Consider the following 26,093-nt stretch of genomic DNA (forward strand, 5'->3'; position numbering starts at 1 on the left):
TGAACAAGGTTATGGCTTTTGAATATCTCCATCAAATGTTACAAGACACAGAAACGATGTTTTCTTTTTCAAGTTTGACTTCACAGTGTAGACATCTGTCTCATCAATTCTGACAGAGCTTTTCATCTCTCAGGAACACACTATTTATCTGTTAGTGGTGAAAGAGTATTTGACACACTTGTATGACTGAGGAGAAGTCTGACTTGTAGAGCAGTCTGAAGGAGATAAAAGTGCGTTTGAAAAAAAAAAATCCCTAAACAGTTGCCCCTTTGACAGTTAAACAATTTCCCGAGCATGGGATCATTAAAGTACATCTCATCCCATGTCATCTCAATTATTCTAATAATGTTTACAAATGTATTAATGTATACTTATATATGTATCAAATCTCTTTGGCATCTTCACCTTAGTCATACACTCAGTCCTTGTGTCTTAGTTCACCTGCATGTTTGCAGTAAAATACTTCAAAGATTTTCAGCTTTGAATATAGTTTTCAAAATAAAATTTCCTTCACACTGATAATCAATACAATGGAAAGAAAACATGTGGTATATATGTGGTCCGCATAAATGCCATATGCTTTCCACCAGATGTGAAGATTTAACAGATGAATGAAGGGACTCTTTGCCAGGAAATGAATGAGAGCTTTTCAGTGGATGAGATATGAAAGACACATTTTTTTTCAAATGTCTGCAGTGATGATTCTTGCAGGACTGATGTCAATATGTAATCCATAAATTGTCTCACAGAGTACCCTTCATTCATTACCGCATAGAAATCCGTACCAAAGTGGTTACACATAGATGTCTGTATGTAATGGTCTTATTTCATCAGTGATAGTTTTTTATTTTATCAGCATTCCAGTATCGTATTTTAGGATTATGCAGCAAGAAACACAGTTTCCCACAATTTGTCATCATTGTTACCAAGTCTTAGACTTTGTGTGTGTGCGCATGTATGCGTGTGTGTGCATGCATTCAAAGGCAAACACAGTATTCCAACTTTCAAGCTCTTTGTTTCTTAAAGGTTTTTTCTGTCCCCCTTCATAGATTTTAAAATAAACAGCTATAGACAACTTTGTCTACTTCATCGTTTTCCGCCCAGGCACCGCATCAAAACAGGATGCCGCTAAGGGTATACAGCACTTTTGTGTATGTGAATAAGGTCATTTGTACCTATGATCTAGAATAAACATGCAGCAGAGGGGTCTCCTCCTGAGTTTGAACAATGTAATGATACTTTGGAAATATCAGCTCTTTTTAATTTGTAGTATCACCAAGCCTCTGATGAAAACAGGCTCCATACATTCAATTTTTTCCATAATTTTATGGATGGACAGCAGATATGGTTTCGTTAGAACAGGACCTGTAGCAATTGTGTGTACGTGCGACTGTGAAGGTCAATCAGCACAACTGTAAATAGTGATGTCACATTGCTACGTCAGTCTTTTTAGAAGCGGAGCCATTTCTTTCCTGGCAGAACCCTGCTGGCACCAGTATCTCAAAACAGATCTTCCCTTCCACTGTGGCACTACCACTCAGTATTGTACTAGACTGGCTAATGTGCTGATATTGTCCCTGTAAAACCGGATAGACTCACACTTGATGTGTGCTCTCAGCCACGTAGCATAGTCACAATGTACTGGCAGACCAACTTAATGTTAAAAAAAAAAAATGTATTGTGTCCCTTTAAAAAGTCTGGTGGCTGTAGTAGACCTCTATACACACTCTAATTGTTAGATGCACATGTCTTCTGCATTTTAAAGGAAATCAAAATTAAATGAAAGCAGGGTGTGAAAATCACTACAAAAGCTCAGGAAAAAGATTTTATTTTATTTCTCATTGCGAGTGTTTTTCAGCTCATAAGAATTTACAGTTTGTATGTTGCTTTTTGATTGCATTGAGCAAGGCGAATGATGAGATGACAAAGCCAATAATAAGATTTACTTAACATACTTTCCATTGCTAGACAGTATTAGCACAGGGTATTTCTCCTCAAAGGGTCAGCTAGGTTATATCCACATGTTGCCTGGTACACAGTGAAATATCCAAATCCCCACCTTTCTTTGTGTAATGTTGATTTGAATATTCAAATAATTTTTGCCAATTTGCCTATTGAACTGCTCAGCTGTAATCTGACATGGTCTGGTCTTTTCCCAAATCGCGAGGACCAAATCATTATGAAAATCAACTTTTGGTACCATTATTCTCAGTTGACATCCTAATGAAAGTGTGTCTCCTTATGACTCATTATACAGAAGAAGTTTTCAGGGTTAGAGATATGCTTTTTGTTCTCGATGTAAGTGGTTATATTCATCTGGAAATTGTAAAACATTTATCGATCTTTTTTTTCTCCACGCCATTCATTTTCTCTGCTTTAAAGTGCTATTACGTCACATGTTATTTCATCTTGCATTTGGAATTAAGAAAGCATTTGACTTTGGGCTTGTGGTCAATTTTTTTTTAATTAAAGGTGTTTGCATAACACCTGTCACACTAAATTGACATTTTATTTGTGGCCATGATGAAGCTTGAAAACCGTCAGAGCAAGTCTTTTAAGTACAGCTTTTATCAACTCATTAGTTATTCTTAAACTCATCAGCAGGACTTGCTATTTAAGAACTGTTGTATGCATCCCTTGCTGGTGTTTTTTCTGTTATACAGTAAAGAAGGCTCTCAGCTCCCACACTAATTGGATACAGAGTATAATCTGGAAGAACATCCTCCCACCAGCTGCATTGAAAGAACTTCCTGCCACTGCGTAGTTCATTATTTGAAAAAAAACAAAAAAAAAACATAACACTCATGTCTTTTCCGTTGAGCTTCAATTGTAATGATTTAGAAACCCAAGAGACAGACTCTGCTTACGTAAGTGTCATGGATGAAGCCACAAATGCACACAGTGGCTGACATTAGCCAGAGGCTGTCTGTATGTAGTTTGTGTTGGTATTCCCTGTTGCATGATATCACGATATTTATTCAAACATGCTTAAAATTGGGTATTTACAGCGTATTATGCGTGAGATATACGATGCTATCATTTAACACAGAAGATTGTTGAACAGTCACATTAAAGGATGTGAACTACTGTAGCATTGTGGACTGTCAATTCTGGGATGTTCTAAGATGATCCCAAATGATCCCATGAGGAGAAGGACCTGTTGGGGAGGAGGAGGGGCTTCGGTTTTGGGGAGTGTGTAATTTTTTTATTTTTTTATTTTTTTAAGACCAGTATGTTTTCTGTCTCCTACAAAATGGAAGACATTTGGTTTAGATATCAGGACAGAATGTCCCTGTCACCTGTTAATGCCTTTCATTTTCTGGATAGGAGGATGACCTGCTATCCAGGATAGCGGGTCATCTGTTCAGTTTTGACTGAGATGGCTACCAGGAAACTAAAGTGTTTAATGACCAATAACTAAGCTGTCTTTTGTTTTCAGTTTCTAAAATGAAATTAAGAAATACATATACATATATTTAATGTTTAAATTTCACACACTGTTGAAATTATCCAAACAATGTAATTAAGTTGAAAAATCATTAGGCTAAATGATACTGCATTCACAGTGGTTCAAGCAAGTCATTACAGATGTTATTTGTTGACAAATTACAAAGTTGCATACTTTGTAATTTGAAATGAGGTGTAGTCAGGGATACCCCAGCCGCATTTATATGTTTCATTGTAAATTGTTTGAACCTCTGAACCACACCTACATGTCTGAAGTCTACAGTGTAGATAGAGGGCGCTTACCAGATGTATATGCACAAGCAGGTGTACAACAGAATTACCGATAATGCTCTTTGCTGAGAGATGCTACAACATAAATAGGGAAAACAATTAATCATACATACATACATACATACATTCTGAAGTGTCTGGATTTTAGAAGTTGGACTTGCTGCTGTTTCTTTGAATCCTGTTTATCCCTTAGATCAGTGTCTCCAAACCTGGTTTCAGCCATGTCATATATTTTACATTAGTAAAATCACTCGGCACACTACCAAATAAATATGTCAAAAACATTTTTAATGAAATAGAATGAAACTGTAGTCTAATTTTCTTAGTGTGGAGCTATTTCTTTAATAGCGCCAGGGCTGAGCATTTCCTCTGAGATGATTTTGCAGCCAGGTAGTATAAATGTCTCTGCCATGGTGTGTGGCTGCTTTGATTTAGCAATGAGTTCAGCAACTTTATAGCCAGCTTTCAAAGCTTTCTCATTCATCTTGATGGTTTTCTCTAACAACGCTGCCTGTTACTCAGTCTGTTTACACAGATGAGCAAAATAGTCCGTGTTCTTATCATGAAGTGAAGAGTGTTTAGTTTGGAGATGGCATTTAAGTTTTCTTGGAACCATGGCACTGTTAGACAGCTTTTCCCCCGAGTTGACTCGGTTGGTTCCCCAGTTAAAGTGAATCCAAACGCAATATAGCTTTCATTGTACTGTCTTGAGCTCACCTTTTTCAGTTTCTTCTGACCACTACTCATACTTAGGCCTTCATCTGGGTCAGAAATTGCTTCAGTACCAGAGGGTCCTAATTGAGTACTTTTTTGTGTTGAGTCTTTTGGGTCCTTTTAAATTGTTTATCCATCGTGTATCACTGCCACTGTCTCACTCGAAGCATCACTAATTACTCTGCTGTTTGAGCAGCAGCAGGTTAATTCACTACCTGTTGCCATCTAGCTGAAGAGAATTTAATTGTTCTGCCTGTCATTGCATGCCGCCCACAGAGATAGATATACAAAGACACATTATTTCTGTTAAATAAATTATTTTTGGACCAATCAGGTGAAAATGATTATTTTTCAACGGCACACCTGAAGATTTCTCACAGCACACTAATGTGCCGCGGCACAGTGGTTGGGAAACACTGCCTTAGGTGGCCTTCTCATGTTACTTTCAGTCTTATGTGCCTTTGTATCAGTACTGTATATGACATAACTGCAACAATTGTGTTTGACCATTTCTTTGCATTAAAACTCCCTTGGGATCAATATGTCTGGACTTTCCAGGCATTGTTTAAAATGTATATATTGCTTTGTCTTTATTGATGAACAAAGATAGCCTTTGTAGTGATCCTTGTGAACTGCATCTCCACAATAAAAGTTGTGAGACATATAAACAACAAAACTAAAACTACATTTAAAACTTGACAAGAGGGAAAACCGCAGTGGAAAAAGCATTTGATTTCCAAGTCATTCTTTTTTAAGTGACCAACAGGATATTTCTTTGGAACCCAATCAACAAGAAGTTAGTCATCCCTTAAACCTGTCAGATATTAAAACAACATACCAAGACATAGTTGCAGCTTCTTCTTAAAGTGAAGGATTCCACTCGTGCCCAAAACCCGTACCTGTGAACTTAAAGAAAAATGATTACCCCTTGTGATTTTTTGATTCATTGTTTTAACATCTCAATTAATTTAAACCAGATTGATAGATAGCTGTTCATTTTTCATTATAATTAATATATATGATGATAATAATAATTATTATTATTTATAGTATATGTGTATGTGTGTGTATATATATAAAAGTTAGCTATAGTAAAACTATTCTACCCCTTATCCTGCACATAGAATCACTGGATGCAGGAGCAAGTCCAATGTTTTTTCACCCCACATTTCTTTACATATATCAATTTTACAATGTAGAACTGTGTCATTTTTGAGGTCTATGGTGAGAATATCTACAAAGCAGTGTAAAATGTGCCATATACTATGTCCTCATGTCCCTGACGCCGTCCTCTGAATGTGCATCACAGCACGTACACTCCATGTAGGAACGACATGTGCTCCAGTGGGGCTGCAAGTTCGCTCGCTGCGAAAGAGCTACATTGAATAAAACAGTGCAGACATGTACTGAGGAGCTATATCTGCTGGATGTAGGGCAGTGATAATATCACAGCATAAGTCTGAACAAACACTACTCCCTCTAGGTTTGATCAAGCTTCACAGAAAGTGAACTTTATCCTATATATTAAGAAGCATAATTTATATTCCAAGATGTTCATCCATACATTGCTGTGAAAGAAGAGGCCAGGCAGAGCAGTTTAATTTATACAATGCATTTGAGTTCATGAAAGATTGACAAAATGGGCTTGTAACATATTGCAGCATGTTTTAAAATTGTAACATTTTCCCAACACATTTGATCTACATCCAAGTGAGATATTGCTGCTGTGAACTTTAGCGGAACGTCAGGCTCCGCTTGGGGTGAGAGAAGTGTTGCATTCCTTCTGATTCACACTGTGACAGTGCTTCACTGTGTTTGAAATTCTGACACTTGCACTAAATTCCTGATACCCTTAGGATGTCCCACATGGGTAGTATCAATAAATGCCAGGTAAACGCTCCTGTGCATACTAATGCTTATTAAATGAAGCTTTGTGTGTCGTTTACCTACTTCAGAGTTGATATGCTGGCAGAATGGGCTGCTGAGTTGGCAAGAGCCTCTGGCATTCCAACGTGCTCTGGGTCCGCTCTCTTCCTGTTTTGGCTGTTAAGCTGTTTATTCAGCAAATGTGGAGCTGGGCATGGTCGCTTCTCAGTTTTCTAAATGTACAATATCAGAAAGACACCTGAACGACACATTTTACCATTGGTGCAAAGATGTTTTCAGCCAAAACCTTGTTTACCGACAATCATTTGACCCATGGATCCTTGCCCTAAGGTACAGTAACAAAAGTGGCGGTCTGAAAATCATTTATGATTGTGGTGATGGGAGTTTGAAGTTGGCATCAAACTGGAATACTAATCATCCAAAAAAAAAAAAAAAAAAAGTTATTTTGGATCATCATTGGGACCACACTTGTTGACTCAGTCATGCTTGTGAACCCTTGGCTGACACTTTTTTTTCTTCTTCACACATAGACACACATTCTGGCAGTATCGTAAAGAAAACCCTCAGACCAGAGTAGGTGACCCCCCTCCTGAGGGTATGCCTGGCTTCAACAGCGGTGTCATGTTACTGGACTTAGGTGCTATGAGGGACTCAGCTCTCTACAACCAGCTGTTGGAACCAAGCAATGTTGCCAAGCTAGCCGATCAGTACCGCTTTCGGGGCCACCTTGGGGACCAGGACTTCTTCACCATGATTGGCATGGAGCATCCTCAACTGTTTTATTCCCTGGCCTGTGGTTGGAACAGACAACTCTGCACCTGGTGGAGGGACCATGGATATGGGAATGTTTTTCAGTTGTATTATCGCTGTGATGGACCGGTCTACATCTACCATGGGAACTGCAACACTCCCATTCCAGATGACTGACCAAACAACCAAAAAACAACTTTAGGAGGTTTGATATAACATTGAAGATTTTTTTTTTTTTTTTTTGCAGTTTTGAGAGACAATTTGGATCACTAAAAACTATGTAGGCACAGACTCTGCCCTTGCAGGTCAAGGGACGACTGTGAGAATCTCTCATACACGCTTAATACAAATAATGGTGGTCATTTGCATCATCTTTGAATTATGGAAATCTTTTTTTAAATAAATGATACACTTTTTTTTATTTGATATGACAGTTATAAACCACTAGCAATGTGTTCCACAAACAATAATGTGAGCTTCTTGTCAATGAGTTTCACTATTATGTGCGATGACTATTAAAGTTTTTTTGTCCTACTTTAGGTATGAGTCACTGTGCTCAATCTGTCTCCTTTACCTCAAGCTTCTCATCTGTATCCCAAGTTCAACCCCTTGTGTGTGTGTGTGCGTGTGTGTGTGTGCATGTGCGTGTGTGTGTACCACAAGCTCTGTCTTGAGCCACATGGGTGTATGACGATCACATTTCCTCATCTTTACTGTGATGGCCACTGCAATCATTCCCACAACCCCCCATAGCGTGTAGGAAGCTGTTGGCAAGATAATGGTCCACAAAGACACCACTAATAGTTTTGTTGCTCCCCTACATTCACAGTTTACATGAGGCCAAACAGTCAAGCTGATGGCCATGTGACTGCAGACACTGACCCACTTTTGGTATTCTTGCTGTGCTCAAAGAAATGTCAACACTCAATATTCATCCGTCAAGAAATAGTTTAAGGTGAGGGACACTGAAATACAGAGTGCGAATAAAGCATTTCATTGTTGGACATCATCACCCGAGTAAATAAAGACTGAAAGGAGAATAAATATTGCTCACAATCAATAAAATTCCATTCAGTTCACTCTGAAGCTGATCAATGTTTGAGACACTGGAATTTTCAGAGCTCTGACCTACTTTATGAGAAGAAAAAAAATGCCCGGAGAATATCTTAAAATGCTCTCATTTTGTTCACTGCACTTTAAAACATTGTGCTATTGCTTTCAGCAAATATTTAACCGTCAGCAGGTTTTTAAAGGTTTGTTTTACTGGATGGAGAATGGTTTTATAGTTACTGAATATATACTTAACTATGTACTTTGAGTAGTTTATTTAGGTTTTCATTCGTGAAATTCCACATGTTGATTTTTCACATTCATCAGATATAAAAATCATGATGGGCCAAGTTATATCAACAAGCTAAGTCTTAAACATTCTTTCGACCCTTAATTTTTTTGTCACAACAGCATTACCATATTAAAGGTAATCAAACAGAGTTAATTAAGGAATGAAGAAGAGAATGTTTAGTACAACTTGTACATTTGATGGATTCTGTCGACTGTTCTGTTAAGCTTATAATATGTGTGTGTGCGTGCGTGAGTGTTAAAATGTCGGTAATGTGATTTATGTTTTGGCTGAAGCCGGTGTCATCTTTATTTTACTTATTGACAACAGCTTACCTCTATATGTGTGAAACCTTTGATCCGAAAATAATAATTGGTTATACTTAGTTTTAATATCAACTAATAGCTTTCCTTCAAACCAAACGGCAAATGCATTTCACTTGTGACTCCAAAAACTACAGAATGTTTATGAATATAATCACAAGGTGTTTAATATGATGTCCCTTAAATCTAAAATTAGTATTCAGAGTTAATATTCTAGAGTGGAAGCTAAGAGGAAGGTAACAGAATACTGTTATTTGTGTTACTAGTTAGCCAGGACTGGTTTTGCATGACCCCTGAATGTAATTAAAACAAGGATTTCTTGAATATCGGCCATGGAACTATGTCATTAACTGCATCCTTTGACCAATTATGTTTGATTCAACATATTTTAGCTGATGACAGTAAATTAAAATGAATCAGTTTTGAGAGCTGTTCTACAACTGAGTCCTTGTGTGATGTTGCTCACTGAGTTAAATGCGGTTTGAGTTCGGAGGCAATGTTCCACCTTTCCAACTGGATTTACAGTTTTAGATCCAATAGTTTTCACCTGCTAATGTTAAAAGACATTCATGTTAATGGAGAAGCACCCCAGGAGAGTAAGGCATTTGATTAATTAAAATAATACATAAAAATCAACTACTCATCGTAGAAAACTGACCACTTTAAAAAGGGGAATCTTGAGTCTCCTGGTAGAATAACCACGTTATTCATGTTTTGCACTGCATTTCAAAAGAAGCATAGCATGGTGATTATTCTCAACTGATTCAAGTTTGTAAAGCACTATGCTCTCTGTTTTGTGCTAGCAGTAATGCTATTTATGCCACCGACCTGTTACCCTTGACTTAAAGGAAGTTATTACATGAAATATATAATTTTAGATTTGGATTTTTAAGACAGGGAATTTGGATTTGATATTCACTTACTAAATCTTACATTTACATATACCGTTATTTAATGTCTAGTTTTCTAGTGTAACTCAACAATAACTAATTTCAAAATTTAAACTAAGTTCCTATGTGAGTGATGCTCATACTCATATTGTGATCAAGAGCATTTTAATTGCTGAATGTTATATTAAATTCTACCATAACCATGAAGTGATAATGACATGAGATTAATGTAGTTCTGTAATTAGCATCATTTTTTTCATCATAAGCAGTTTAATTTGTAACACCTCAAATACATTTTGTTTATAGTAGGTTTGTATTTGCCTTGTTTATGACAAAATAGCACCTGATGTATCAGTTTAAATAAAAGCCCAAAACAAAACTTGAGTCTAAAAGATGCAATAACATTCTGGCTCCAAATCCTTTTTATACTCATAAAAAAAATATATGTGGTGTGCAAATGTTTTACCTACAAACCATAATAGGAACGCTTTCATTGTTGTTCTGCCTCTATATTCAAGGTCTAATATATCCGTAATGTAAAAACATGCACTCAGTCACACTGTTACCATCTGTGCTTTCCAGCTCTCAGGCTCCCAATAGCTGTAATGTAAAAATTAGGAAGGAAATGGTAGAGGTTGTCTGTCTCAGCCATCCACAATTTGATATTAGCTAATACGGCCCTCATCAAAATTGCACTACAGTTCACGAACCTTACCCATAATTTTTGTCCAAGAGGCTTTACACAGAAATGTGTTACCCGACATGCCACTTTGCGGATTACTCTTGGGATCTCAATATACTGTATCTATATCACCAACAGTCATACACCATCACATTTTTTATTTGAAAATATTTGTCAAAAACAAAGAAAATTGACATCTGTTTTCTGTCTTTTAAAATGTCTTCAGTTAGAATGAGGCTTCAGTCATCTTATCTGGATTTAGTTCCACAAGGAAGGTGCCCTACTGTTAGCTCAATTCATTAGAATATACAGTTTAGGATAACATAATGTTAATTCCTTAATAATTCCTTAGTTGTTTGTATTTGATATAATCACTCAAACTTTATGGCAACATTATTATTGTTTTTTGTTCCTTAGAGAAGTGACAAAAAATGTGAAAGCCATTCTTAACTTAGTTAATGAAAAAAGATATACATAATGGGAAAATAACCAAATGGTTTGCAGGAATGAAAAAAGATGCACTATTAATACCTCTATTGTTGTATATGTCAGTGTTTTGCTGAATTTTTTTACTAACTGCATATCTTTTACAACTTTTTCTTTATCCTAACTTTGTAACAATGTACTGTGCAAAAGTTGGCAAAAAATGTAAAGACGTAGGCAATCAACCTGTCCTGTCAAGGCAGTTTATGTAACCTAGAGATTTGCTCAGACTAAAGCTGATGGTGTATATATAATTTCATCGACGAAAGTCGATGGAAATGTCATTATCTAACACCTTTAATATCTTGTTGATCACAAAGCATAGATCTTATAAGTACATGAACACTTGAGACATGTATGCCCCTTTTTTCTTATATGTATGTCCTAAGCATGTGAATGACACAAGATGAATAATGTCAGATCAGGCAGGAAATTAGGTTTATGGGGTTTGTCACAAACCGCAGGGAACACACTGTTTGACAAAGGACAGACAGTGAGATATATGAATAACCTGTCTGAAGAGCAACACCTAGACACATTACAGTCATTTATTCACAAGATATGGAATCACAATGCTTTCTTGGCTGAAGCAAACTGTGAAACCTGACCAGGGAGGCTGACCCACATAATATATGGCTCTATTTCACAGAAATTAGGTCTGTGTGTTGCCCTACTTCAAAGACTGGATAGAAATGTCCAGCCTAATGTCTCATGTTGTATTCAGTTGCAGAATCTGATTAAGATGGTGAACTTTTGGGGTGAGTTGGAATTAACTTAATCTTTTTTTTCCCCAAGTAAAGTGACATTCATTTACCTAATGTGCCTTATCAAAGGCTGAGTGGAGACAAACTTTTTTTTTCCTTGCAACTATATTTTTAAGGGAGCTATGATTAAGTATTTCTGACTGTTTCTGTTCTTGTTTGAAAGACAATCGAACATTGCAGGCTTTTGCCAAAACATGATGAGATGAGAACAACTTTATTTATCCCGAAGGAAATTGTTGTGCCAGAGTTTCAAGTAAGAAACATAACAGTAATAGATAATAGTAGAAAGGAGGAAGAATAAGAAATACAATGAAATATGAATTGTCTTAATATACCTTTTCTTAAAAAAACTGAGAAAACGGCATTACTTGAAGGCTTTTCAAGCATAGTTTATCGCTTAATTCCTTTGTTTTATTCATTAGGTTTATAGCACATTTTCTTGTGTGGAAATATAAAGAAGCTGATCTTTGTCTTAAACAAAGTTTTGCCCCCAAAGCCAAAGAAGCTTGAGCCTTATTTGTGTGACCTTGTTTTAATGTGACTTTATACAACAGTGAAAACAATGCTCGGCATAAAATCACATCATATAGTCCTTGAAATATTTTGTTTTAATCTCCCTAAAATGCCCTTTACTTTATAGTTTACAATGAATTGTAAAGTAGGCATTGTGTATTATTGTGTGACTACTGACCTATTAAAAACTTGTTTGCTGTGTTTTACTCTACTTGCGGCAAAAAAATTAAATCTAATGAAATTAGTTGATTGAGCAAAATTTTTCTCTTTGAAGTAAGTTATTAAGTTATTCTGTTAAAGTAAAACTGCATTCACTTTTGTTACCTCAGGCATTTTAGGCCAAGTGTTAAGAGAAAGCAAGCAACTATGTGTTATGACCCCATTCATGCAGATAATTTTCAAATGGGTGAAACTCAATTTGCCAAAAGTTATTATGCTGGCTGCCCCAGGAGGTTCAAACTCCTATGAGACAAAGTCAATCATTTAAGGCTGAAGATGTTCATCTAAGATTATAAAGGAGACTATTGGTTATCCAGGCAAAATCCAGATTGTCTTTTCAAAGCATCCTCATCATTAACCCATTAAATTCCTTTCTTTTGAAGGACAGTTAAAAAAAATTGTATTTGATGATTTTATTGAACAAAGTCAGTGAGTCTCCAAAGTACAAACTTGTATGGATTCTTTTTGGATTTGATCAAATGGATGTATGTTGCATTACCTTTAAAACAATCAGCACAAGATTACTAGCTTTATTCTACTTTCCATCAAAATTGACAGCTTTCGTGTTTACCACAGGTGTGGAGGTTTGACTTTATGAATTCATAATTGTGATACATGTTTTACTTCATCTATCCTTAGACTGACTCGTCAAGAACCAGCTCAATCATTAACGTATCTAGGACAAGGCGAGACAAAATGTCTTGAAGAATCAGACATGACAGAGATATTATAATGTCTGAATAACATTTCCAACTTAAACAGAAAATGCAGGCTCAAACATCGATGCAATCAAAATGAATTGAGTGCTAGACATTTCTGGGGAATCGATGAGTCTTGCATGAATGAGAGCAGACATACATTATTGAATAACTGATTATGCATCAAGATAATCATCCATCCATCCATCCATCCATCCATCTTCCCCCGCTGATCCGGAGTTGGGTCACAGGGGCAGCAGTCGGAGCAGTGAGGCCCAGACCTCCCGCTCCCCTGCCACATGGTCCAGCTCCTCTTGGGGGACCCCAAAGTGTACCCAGGCTAGCATGGAGATAGAGTCTCTCCAGCATGTCCTGGTTCTTCCCCGTGGTCTCCTCCCAGATGGACATGCCCGGAATACCACCCCCGGGAGGGCTTGAGGAGGCATCTTGACCAGATGCCCGAGCCACCTCATTTGACTCTACTTCAAGCTCCTCCGGGATGACCGAACCTCTTACCCTGTCTCAAAGGGAGAGTCCGGCCACCCTACAGAGAAAACTCATTTCGCGCCCTTGTATCCGCGATCTCGTTCTTGCGGTCACTACCCATAGGTAAGGGTGGGGACGCAGATCGATTGGTAGATTGAGAGCTTCACCCTCTGGCTCAGCTCCCTCTTCACCATAAAAGGCGGGTAAAGAGTCCACATCACTGCAGACGCCGCACCGGTCCGCTTGTCGATCTCCCACTCCATCCTTCCCTTACCCGGGAACAAGACTCAGATACTTGAACTCCTCCACTTGGGGCAGGACCTCTTCCCTGACCTAGAGTGGGCATTCCACCCATTTCAGGTTGACCACAATGGTCTCGGATTTGGAGGTGCTAATCCTCATCCTGGCTGCTTCACACTCTGCTGGGAACCGCCTCAGTGAGAGCTGGAGATCATGGCCTGATGAAGCCACATCATCTATAAAAAGCAGAGACTCGATACCGCGGCCATCAAACCGGATCCCTTCGACGCCCTGGCTGCGCCTAGAAATTCTGGCCCTAAAGTTGTGGACAGAATCGGTGACAAAGGACAACCCTGGTCGAGTCCAACTCTCACCAAAAACGGGTCCGACTTACAGGGGACCATACAGGGACCGAACAGCCCATATAACGGGGTTCAGTACCCCATATTCCCAGAGCATCCCCTACAGGATTGCTCGGCGCCTCTCACCGGGGACAACTCCAGATTAGAAAAAGAGTCCAGCCCCTCTCGAGAGGCCTTGTTCCAGACCCCACGCTATGCATTGAGTTGAGTACGACTTTTTCAAGGCAGATCTCTTAGCCTTGCTCACCAGCTCAGGCTCCTTCCCCACCAGAGAGGTGACATTCGATGTCCCAAGAGCCTGCTTCCAAGAGCCAAGGTCCACCCACACTGGCCACCGCCCGGCTCACACTGCACCCGATCCACTTGGCCTTTCCTGTGGCTGATGAGCCCAGGGGAAGAGGGACCCATATCAATCCCTCTGGCTGTGCCTTGCTGAGCCCCATGGGTGATGGCCCGGCCACCAAGCGCTCGCTATTGACCCCCGCCCCCGGGCCTCGCTCTGGGGGGCGGCCCAATGACCCGCGTCCGGGTAAGGAAAAACTAGGTCCAAAGTTTGTGTTCTTCATTAAGGGTCTTCTGAGCTATGGTTTTTCTGATCCCTCACCCAGGACCTGTTTGCCTTGGGTGATCCTTCTAGGGGCATAAAGCCTTTGACAACATAGCTCCCGGGATCACTGGGACACACAAACACACAAAACCCTCCACCACGGCAAGGTGGCAGCTCACAGAGGGGGAGCTAATGTAATTAATTAGTTATTGTAAATTATCCGTTCACCAGGATGGATGCAACTTCCAACACGCTCAGTGCTGTGTGGTGACACACAACTGTGTCCCCATTTCGTTTTTTTTTTTTTTTGGGCGATATGTTGTCTGACGCATGTTGAAGTCACACAGTAATGTCTTGCCCAGATCATGAGATTTAATTTTCTGTCCAGAAGGTGTGTGTGTGTGTGTGTTTATGTGTTTAAGGACGTTAATTTAAGCTCATACTAAATGACAGGATCACTTAAAAAACTGTCCCTCTATTTATTTGATTGCGTTGACATTACTTATCCCATTTGCTCATCACATATAAGCTATGACCAACGCACACATATTCGGCTATATGCAGTCCATACGCACACACCTTGACATTTATCTACACACAGCTTTTATCTTACACAAGATGGAAGTGATGGAAATACTTGAGAAAACAGAGGGAATTTTGTAATGACTAAGCCTTGTTATATCTGTCTTTTGGTTGTTTTGTGTCAGGCCAGATATAAGATACAGAAAAGGTAAGTAGGTCAGTGTGTGACAGGATATGCAACAGATTGGTACCGAAGTAACTCAAAGGGATATTAAGAATCGCTTCTATTACTGCATGTATTAAGATCCCTAACACATTTTACATAAAATAATGTGCTGTAATAAATAGAAGATCTCCCATTTAAGACTTCTTGGGAATGGAATGCATTTCCGGTAAAAAATGTAAGATTAGGAAACTATTGATCCTTAGTAAGATGGAGGAACAAGAAAAAATAAGTGGATCAAATTCCAAGAGAGTGTACATTGTGCCCTGCTGCGTCGACAAGCACAAAGATCAATGATTAAGATTAAATCAGTCGCCCCATTGTCTCTAACTATGACGTGTTATATATGTAAATAGTGACACAAATTGTGCAAAAACTGAGGTCAGCTGGCTTTATAGTATCAATAAGGCAATAAAGTTAACAAAAATTGTGTTTGATAATTTCATTCGGGCCCAGGTGGAAGTATCTTAAAAGGGTTACATGTGAAGCATTATGATAGAATGAGGGTCATATAAAATTTTTTGCCAACCTTTTCCCAACCTTCAATTTCAAAAAATGATCTTACACTCTGCCTCTAGTATTCATGTTTTGATATTATATAAACAATGGTAATTTAACTTGCCACAAGCTAAATACTAGGAGATAAGTGGTACAATTTGTATGAATAAATCCAACTCTTGCAACACACTTCTGTCTAATGACAGTTTGATTGGAAGGGTTAAGCTTCAGTTTTACTCGGTGTCTCTATAGTAAAACAACCCTAATACGCTCAAAAATAAACGACCAGTAAAAAATAAGGAATCTCTAGATCAACCCTTTTGTCCATCTTTAAATGCCATCTTATTCAAGGGTAAGCTGATGAATGTCAAGAGAGTTTGGCTGATATATTAAAAATTTAGTTTACAAAAGTTGGTTCATGTACATACTTACAGTGGTGGACTGACCGGGACACAGAACAGCAATATCAGACACCACAATGATACAATTGAATTGTTATCAACTTACTTCAAAATTACCTTTCTTTGTCCACTTATTTCTAGATAAATACTTCACCATTGCTTTACCTAATTGTAACATATTTAATTGTCATTTAGCTGGAATTGGGTTCATTACAGAAATGAAAAGAGCTTTAATGGTCATGCAATAATATGGCACACAGAGTGAAGATCAATTCATAAATTCAATTAGCAATTCTTGGTCTGGGTGCCTAGTACAAAACACCCAGTGTTGTCATGAGAACAAGCACCCATTAAGTTCTCAAACTACTCTATTTGTATTTTTGGGTCCATCATTATTATTCTCAAGCAACAAATGACATGACATCCCCCAGGCAGTCTCTGTGTCCTTGGAGCTGTCTTCATTTTTTGGCTCTGAGAGATCACGATTCACAACTCAGCCAAAGCAGCAGAGAGGCTCACTGGTGTTTTTGATGTAGAGGTCAAAGAGTCAAATTTTTTTCTGGCACTTACTGTTCTCAAACTCACTTTGAAAACTTTTCATGCATATGCTCCACAACCACATAAGAAGAATACAAGAATAATGGAGAGACAGCAAACAAACACACTATTACTAGATTTCTACAGGTAATGATCAATGGGGTTGGACTGAGATGTGAATCCCATACTTTATGACACTGATGGATGAATATTCCTTTTCTTAGGACATCTTGTGTGAGCCCATTCACAGCTATATTTAGGAAAAAATGTCTAGATATGTAGACCATGTAACTTCCACAAGGTGATGATTCAATATTTTGTTAATTTTTTCCCACTGTTCCTCTTGAAATTTGTAAACATTTTCTGTCAGCTAAGTTTGCAGCTAAATACCATCTTCTTTTTCAAATACCTCCTTTTTTATATTTTTTTTATCGGACAAAGGGCATATTCTGAGCAAAGAAAAGAGTTGAAAAGGTCCATGAAAAAAGGTCAAGGCAAACCAAATCATCAAACTTTAGTCTTGCATCTGTATTGTATACTATAGGAGAATCCTTGAACTGGCTGAAACACTCATTTAACCCAAGCTCTGCTTCAGCTAAAATATATGTCTTCAATCACATTTGTCCCTGTGCGATGGTTTTGACATCCGATTCAACATGAGACCTGTGACCACATGAGAAATGAGATTCCAAAATAATACCCTTCCTCTCAATCTTGTGTGGGCTCCATAAACCACAGGGCTCATTCCTGTATTTTCAGGCTTCTCTGTTCTCTAGATTTAGACACCACATGTAGAGTTTTAGGGTCAGGGATCACGAATATTTTAGAAGTCAGGGGCAGGTTTCATGGGATGTGGAGAACATGCATCTCCTCTTAAAGTGCATACTGTATTCACGTGCTTAGCTGTAAGATGTACACACAACAAGAAAACACACCACTGACAAGAGCAGTTCTTGTACTTGTTGACAGGTTTGGTCTATCATATAAAGTATTCTTTTAAAAATTGCCATTCTATGCCTACATTATGAGGTTGTGCACCCTATTCTAGATGATTTGTTGTTTATTTTCTTAAATAATTGTTATATTTCAATTTGTTTTATAAATTGAAATTATACAATTGATTATAAATATTCAAAGCAAAACGCCATGTTTGACGTCAGAATAGAGTGAGAGATAAAGGAGGGATCCACCATTACCTGTCAGAAGACTAGCAGCAACAAACACAAAACCTCCTTGAGGGTGACATCCACCCACACACACACACACACACACACACACACACACACACACATACATTCAGATGTAAAAGCATCATAATTGATTTTTTTGGTGGTCTCAGAGTTTGTTGACATGGCAGATGAAAACACATTAGACCCACATACCGAACACAAATAAACAGAAAGGTGCTCCAACTGCTCCACATTCACTCCTTTTTCTCTATTTTGTGTTGTTTCATTCTGCACAAACGACAAACAACCCTGCTGTGTTAAAAGAGGGACAACAAATGCAAATTAGTAATCGCCGATCAAGTGAATGCTTCAGAAAGCAGTACACTTGAGAATACACAGCTATTTCTTCGATGGTACATTTGGTTCTAAGACTCATGAGGCAGTTATTGAATAAATTGCTTATCCACTTAGACTTAAGAGATCAGTGATCAGAATGGCAGTATTTGAAGTAATGTGAAGAGATTTTAGCCCAGGCCTTATCTTCAGACTGTACCAACTGCTTGGGTCTCATGTCAGGCTGACAAGAGCAAGCAGGGGACAACTTATAGAAAAAGGACGTATTTGTGATCAAATCACTAATGAATCACTTAGAGTAAGCATCATCTCACTGTTAAATAGTAGTAAGGACGATTATTACCCCCGGGGGGGTCGTAATGTTTGCAGCCTCCAAATTAAAGACAGGAGCATGTGCTTGACGGCTTTCTGCTACAGGTGGTCCTCACTTAAAAACAGGTTAATAACAGGTTTTGCGATAATATCAAAATAGGCCCGGAATGAGCTGGCAGCAAAGTTGTCAGTGAGTATGTAATGTACGCGCTTGCCTGCGCTTATAATTGGCCTATATTCATGCTAATATAAACATTGAAGGAAAAAAAAAGGTAAAATAGAGCAGTATACAAACGGCCGATATATATGCAAATGCTGCACGGTAGTACAGTAGAAAGGGTGTTTTGCTTCATGACAAACTCGCTTAATGACAGACCCCTTGGAATGCCATCCTATCATTATGTGAGGACCACATGGAATCAGAAATTTTGTTTCATTTCTCAGGTACTCCAGAGAACATTTTAAGGTGAACTTGAGCAAATGAAGGGGAAAATGCTGTGTGAATATAGTCTCACTCTGACTTTCTATCTGGAGGAGCAGCGGCTCTACACCGAGTTCCTCCTGGATGACCAAACTTCTCACCCTATCTCTAAGGGATAGTCCGGTCACCCTGCGGAGAAAACTAATTTCAGCCACTTGCATCGCAATCTTGCCATGATTCTCTTGTAACAAAAAATATCCTCACATCCCATACTGACAGTGTGCACAAGTTTTTCTTTGACCTTGTGTTGTGTTTTTAATTTCTGTGTGTTTGTGTGTGTCCATTATGAAACGAAGCTGTTTGTCAAAGATGTAATCAATTTCAATTGGTATTGACCTGCATTAATATACAAAAGTTACACGTATGTATATTAGCAGCATATCCACTGTACCTTTTGGGCATTCAGATTTTAATCTTATAATAAGAACCGGTAAGGATGTAGGGAAACATCAGGTAGGTTAAGCAAAACAAATATCTTACTCACAAAGGTTTTGAATTGTCAAAGGAACCAGAACAAATCTCTCGTAAAGCTTTATCTATGACCTCACTGAGTAATAGCTCTTTTTGAATGGCATTTTTGCAATAGGAATAAGTGATTACCATATTTAGCCCATATTTAGCATGATATCACAGTAAATAATTGTTATTCGTCACATGGTTTACAGGATATTTGCTAAATATTATTATTCAATTTTAAGATATTTCTTCTTTGACCCCCAAAAATACCCTGAATAGATGTGAGAAGCGTAACCATACAACCATCAGCGCCTTATCAATCCTGTAGAGATACCACTTCCTCCGTCTGCCCCAGAGACACTGCCAGTTTAGATCTGGCCTGATGCCCCGTCCACCAGCTGGGCCGCCCCCTCATCTCTGATCTGACTTCTGCTGGAGCACTTTGACCAGAGCAACTCTGGTCTGTGATGACACATTGACACACATGCATGAAGGCACATATGCGCGCACACACACGCTTACACACGCTTACACAAAGACCATCGGTTGAAATCTGAGACGAAGACTTTGGGGATCGAATGAGTCATTAATCCCAGCAGTTTTTTTTTTGTCAGGCACACAATGTTCATGACTGAATACGCCTGTCTTCAAATCCACAGATGCACATGCCTTATACGGGCACACAACACAAACACAGTCAGCGGTTGCCATATCACCAGGCTAGAATTACTGAGGTGCTGGTCGAATACTATTTTGCCTTACACTCTGTTCTCTTCTCCTGCTAAGAAATATAATTTGCCAGGATCTTCCGACTTTCATGTAGGGGGCACTTGTGTCCATAGTGCATTGCTGGTCTTTATAAAATGGAACAGTACATTTTAAAGCATACAATAAATTAAGCTAAGCTCCAAATTTTAATGCATGTTCAAGCAGGTTACATTTGTTTGATATAAAATGTTGTTGATGATAAGGATAACAAAAGGTTGTCACCAAAAAAAAAAAAAAAAGGAAAAACAATGCTCTTAATGGATGAAGCTGTCTGCAGCCATGCAGCTCTACTGGTTGTTTCAAAATTCCCCTGTCAAGATAAACAATAACTGAATATTTATGGTCATTGACCATCAGCTCTGGAAATTTAATCATGATTATCATTATCATTATTGTCCCACCTCGTATCTAGGGCCATGTTACATTGGCAGCAGACTGAAGAGGTCAATGCAGGCGATCCAGTCCACACTGACACCCTCCAGCTTTTGCTGGGGATCCCAAAGTGTTTCCAGACCAGATAGGATACATAATCCCTGCAGAATGTTCTGGGTCAACATCGGGGCTTCCTACTATGTGGATGTGGTCTGAACACCTCTGACTTCAGCAACTAGGCGATACCCCTATCAGAAGACCAAAAATGTCAAATCAAATCAAAAATGTCAACAGACTCTCAAAATTTAATTTCATCGCCAAGTGCTCTCTGACTTGGAGGAGCCGATTCTCATCCCAATCGCTTCACTTGTGCTTCTCCTAAATCAAAGATTTAAAAATCAGCCAGAATTTCCTTTCCGGTGCCCCCATTTCCAGTGCCTTCAGCATTCCTGGATGAATCTCATGCTTGTCTGGTTCTTGTATGGAGCATTTTGAGGACCTCTGTAATCGCTGACATGGATAAAGATGAAGGTTCACCGAAGTCATACAGCTTTGCACACAGAGGGCATGTCAAACGGCTTCGCGGGTTTCTCCAAGTGTGCTGTCCATTGCTTGGGGATGTCCCAAGGTCACGTCAACATTGGGTCAAGTCCTGCTTCCCTTTCCTGAATCGTCTGACTGCCTTCCAGAACTCCCTTCGAGGCCAACCGGAAGTCTTTTTCCATTTCCTCTCCAAAATATTACAGTGTACAGGTTTTTGCCTGTGGAATAATCAAAGCTGCTTTCCCTCTAGTTTTCTTGTAAATGTCACCTGTTTCAAAAGACCTCAGGCAAAAGCCGTGCCTTTTCCACAGGTGTCAACCATTCGGTTCTCATGTTGACACCCTCACAAATGCAGATTACCTACTGAACGCAACTCAGTCAATCAGCTTCCAGAACGGAGGAACATGAACATGGACATAGCTCCGGGGAAATAATATTGAAGAAATTTGCAATTGAAAATGTCATATAGCCCTTTTAACACCCCCTCTCTACTCCTGATTTGCTCTTTCCTCTCTCTTCACCCACTCAGCATCAACAGGAGTTCTCCAATTAGTCATAAAAGGGTTGTTTACTCCATCTGTGGTTTTATTCATCTCTCATGCTCGCCAACATTGCCCCCCTAGTTCCTGACACACTGACATACATTTCTTAGGAGATGACCTACATTTCTATTACCTTGCTTTCATCATTCACCGTAGCAACAAGCCCACATACTCTCATTGATTTATTGATTTCTTTGTCTGCTTTAGACATCGTTTTCCCTTTATCATTACTGTTAATAATATATAACAATGATAATGATAATTATAATGACAATCAGCAAAATCCTAATGTATTATTATTTTTATTTTTTTGTAGATTTATATCAATAATTCCTTCTCTGCATTTAACCCATCATGTCCATCCTGTATGTATATATATATATATATATATACCTCCATCTATATATATATACACACACACACACACACACACACACACACACACACACACACATATATATATATATATATATGTACAGAGCTTTACTAAGTAGGCATAATCACCGCTTGTTTGATAATACACTTAGATGAGAATTATGTCTTCTTTCTTCCTGTCAGCTTTTCCCTTCAGGGGTCACCAAAGCGAATAAACCTTTTCCATTTACATCTCTATCCGCTTCTCTCGCACCAAATAACTTCATGTGCTCTTTCACTTTGTTTATAAATCTTCTCTTTGGGCTTCCTCTAGACATCCTGCCTGGCAGCTCCAACCCCAGCATCCTCCTACCAGTATATTCCCTATCTCTTCTCTGTACAAAACCAAACCAAGTCTGGCTTCTCTGACCTCATCTCCAAAACATCTAACATGTGCTGACCCTCTGAGAGACTCATTCCTGAACCTGTCCATCCTCGTTACATCACATTACATTACAGTCATCTGGCAGACACTTTTTATCCAGAGCAACTTACCAGGTTCACTCCCAAAGAGAACCGAAACATCTTCACCTCTGCTACCTCCAGCTCTGCTTCCTGTCTTTTCTTCGATGCGACTGTCTCCAAACCATACAGCATCTCTGGTCTCTCCACTGTCTTGTACACCTTTCCTTTCATTCTGCCCACTTCAGTCGGTTTTCTATCGCAACCTGCTTGAACCTGTTATTTCACCTCTTTTCCAAACTCTCCATTGCACTGGACTGTTGACCTTGAGTTCTTGAAATCCTCCACCCTCTTGATCTCCACTCCCTGTAGCCTCAATGTGCCACTTGGGTCCCTCTCATTCACACTCATATATTCAGACTTCAGCATACAAGTCAACATACACCTTTTGTTTTGCCTTTGCTACCTGTATCTTTACCTTGTGCTGCATCTCCTTGAACTCCCGTCTCTCTTCAGTCCCCTCAGTGTCCCACTTCATCTTTGCTCACTGCTTTCTCTGTACATAGTCCTGCACTTCCTCATTTCACCAACGAGTCTCTTTATCTACTTTCCTTCTAGACAGCACACCAAGGACTCTCCAACCTGTGTCCCTGATCACATCAGCTGCAGTTGTCCAGCCATCTGGAAGCTCTCCCTGCCCATCCAAAGCCTTTCTCAACTCCTCCTTGAAAACCATACAACACCCAGCTCTCACCACTTTGTCCTCTGCTCTGCCTTTGTCCTCTTTATTTTACTTGTCAGCAGAGTCATCCTACAAACCACCATGCTATGCTGTCTGGCTACCGCTACTTTGCAGTCACTGATCTCCATCAGACTACATTGTCTATTCAAGATGTAGTCATACTGCGTCTTCCTACATACACTCTTACAGAGTACCCTATATTCCTGCCTTTTCTGGAAAAATGTATTCACGACAGCCATTTTCAGCCAGCATCACCTCTATTGCCTGCACCAAGATGTCCATTAAAGTCTGTACCAAATGCCACTCTCTTATCTCTGGGGACATCCTGCATCACTTCATCTAACTTACTCCATAAATTCTCCTTCTCCTCTAACTCATATCCCACCTGTGGGGCATAGCCACAAACTACATTTAGCATCTCACCTTCATGTCCAGTTTCAGATTCATAAGTCTATCTGACATTTTTTTTTTTGCCTCCAGGACATTCATAACAAACTCCTCCCTCAAGATTACTCCTCTACTCCATTTCTCTTCCTGTCAGTACCATGATAGTACAACTTAAAACCTGCTCCTACACTTCTAGTCTTGCTACCTTTCCACCTAGTTTCCTGGACACACAGTAAATGCACCTTCCTTCTCTGCATCATGCCAACCAGCTTTCTTTTCCTGACATCTTCCCAATATTCAAAGTCCCAACTCTCAGTCCGAGACTCTCGCCTTCTCTCGCTCTCCCTGCTTCCGAACACACCTCCATCCCCTCCTTCTTCAATTCATACATGTATTTTACAAAAAAAACTGTTGTTCATCAGAAATGATTGTCGCTGGAAAATGCCAAGGACATGTTTACTTGAACAATTCACATGCTCCTAATTGCATGTATTGACTCGATAGATTGCATTATAATGTGCGTGGCTGTTCAAACTGGTGATCGAGGTAACTCTGGAAGCCCTTGTAAATACTTTACAACCTACCAACCACCAGCCGACTTTAAAAGGTCAACAACCCAATTCACAAAACAGGAAAAATGGATTAAATTCCAAATCTAACATTTATTTGCATGCCAAATGAATCACGATGAGTGAAATAGTATTTACCATACTGCTCTCAGCTGGCAGACAAAATGTACTTTCAGACATGTCTTAACCATCCATGCAATGTCTGGCCTTGTGACACAGGTCCATGTTGCCGTGAAATCTCAACTTAAAAAATTGTAATGCAAATTCCCAAAGTATGTGCTCTGCAAACTAATCATAGTTATATTTTGAGCGTGAAATACACTTAACCAATCACTTCCCATACTTTCGATTGAGTGCATCCTGCATCCTCAGTTGATTCCTGTTGAAGAAGCCGGCATGTTTCTGTTGGTAAAGAACTTGATTCTTTCTTGTCTGTCTACGGAGATAATAGTAACGCTAAATCTTAATTATCTTTCTTGCTACAATATGTGGTTTCCACGTTCGACAGAATTCTTTCGGAACATTAGTGTGCTAAAGGAAATGTTCACTGTCATCATGCGCGTGATAGTAACTGTATAACAAAACAAGAGAATATAACAATTAACAATATTCTACATGTTGCTCTGTGATTGATTTGGATGTTTTATATCTTAATAGCAATGTTATCATTTCCTGAGGTGTAATTTCAGTTACTCAATGTACGGACATTTCAAACATTTTAACGAGTGAAAGAATCAATTTTCCCATTGTGAGTGCCCTTCATAGAAAATCAAATAAAAAGGAGACCAAAAGTGTTACTATTATATATATGTGTATGTATACATATATATATATATATACACACACACACACACAAAATATGACACTAAGCTATTTGAATATTTCTATATTGCATATAGGACTAAAAGTCACATTGGCAGCTCATGAATGTGATGCCGCAATCAACAAAGAGAAAAAGGTCCATCATCACGTGTGCGACACATGCCCTGAACGTGATGAAGAACACAGTGACAGAATTAGACTCCCACTCTGACAGAATCCTCTGCTGTAAGTCGTATCTCTCTTTGGTTTAATTTTGCCTGCGTCATCAATCTATTTATCATTTCTTCTGTTACAGTAGTTTTTTTTTTTCGGTCTCTGCACCTCAACTTATAGATGATAAGATAAGATAAAAACAACTTTATTTATCCCGAAGGAAATTGTTGTGCCAGAGTTTCAAGCAAAACATAACAATAATAGATAATAGTAGGAAGGAGGGAGAATAAGAAATACAATAAAATATAAAGTGTCAAGTTTAAGGCTATCAAGTGTTTTAAGGTCTTAACAAGTACAAATATTTGAATATTCCCTTCGGCTGAAGGAAGAATATCCTTATTTTTTATGCTGTTATTTGTTTTTTTACTGAATGTCTGCTTACAGGCTTCTGTCTGTACGGCACACAATCAATCACCATCAGTCCCCCAGCACAAGTCTCCTAGATACCACAGTGAGTCGCCATGACACGTGGTTATGAGTGACAGTCACACACACACACACACACACTCCCTCACCAGACTCACAGGACTATTTGGATGTATCCAGTCACGTGCACACTCATACATGCACAACCTATGTCGATTCTTTACACTGGTTATTTTCTCCTCTCGTGCTTAGAGTTTTTTCCTTTCTTTCAGGACCTTGTGATTTTGCTGCTTCAAAATGATAAAAACAAATTTAAATGATTCATGGTTGTTTTAACTGGCAACTTATTTTCTTGAGAACTGACA

The 26,093-nt window shown here is 38.9% G+C and overlaps 1 protein-coding gene across 3 annotated transcripts in view; it reads left to right on the forward strand.

Annotated features, from left to right (window-relative positions):
* Positions 1–26,093, forward strand: part of xxylt1 (xyloside xylosyltransferase 1) — a 57,960-nt gene that overhangs the window by 11,151 nt on the left and 20,716 nt on the right. Inside the window, exon 6 of one of the 3 annotated variants that reach the window (XM_086162140.1) lies at positions 6,870–9,177. The exons of the other annotated variants lie outside the window; for them this stretch is intronic. Within the exon in view, the coding sequence (XP_086018266.1) occupies positions 6,870–7,266 (397 nt within the window). The 3' untranslated portion in view covers positions 7,267–9,177. Of the gene's footprint in view, positions 1–6,869; positions 9,178–26,093 lie in introns of those variants that run through there. 3 annotated transcript variants of the gene reach the window in all.

Source organism: Fistularia commersonii, chromosome 16 (assembly GCF_037954325.1).
Source record: "Fistularia commersonii isolate RoL2024-O1a breed Wild chromosome 16, RoL_Fcom_v1.0, whole genome shotgun sequence".
NCBI lineage: Eukaryota > Metazoa > Chordata > Actinopteri > Syngnathiformes > Fistulariidae > Fistularia > Fistularia commersonii.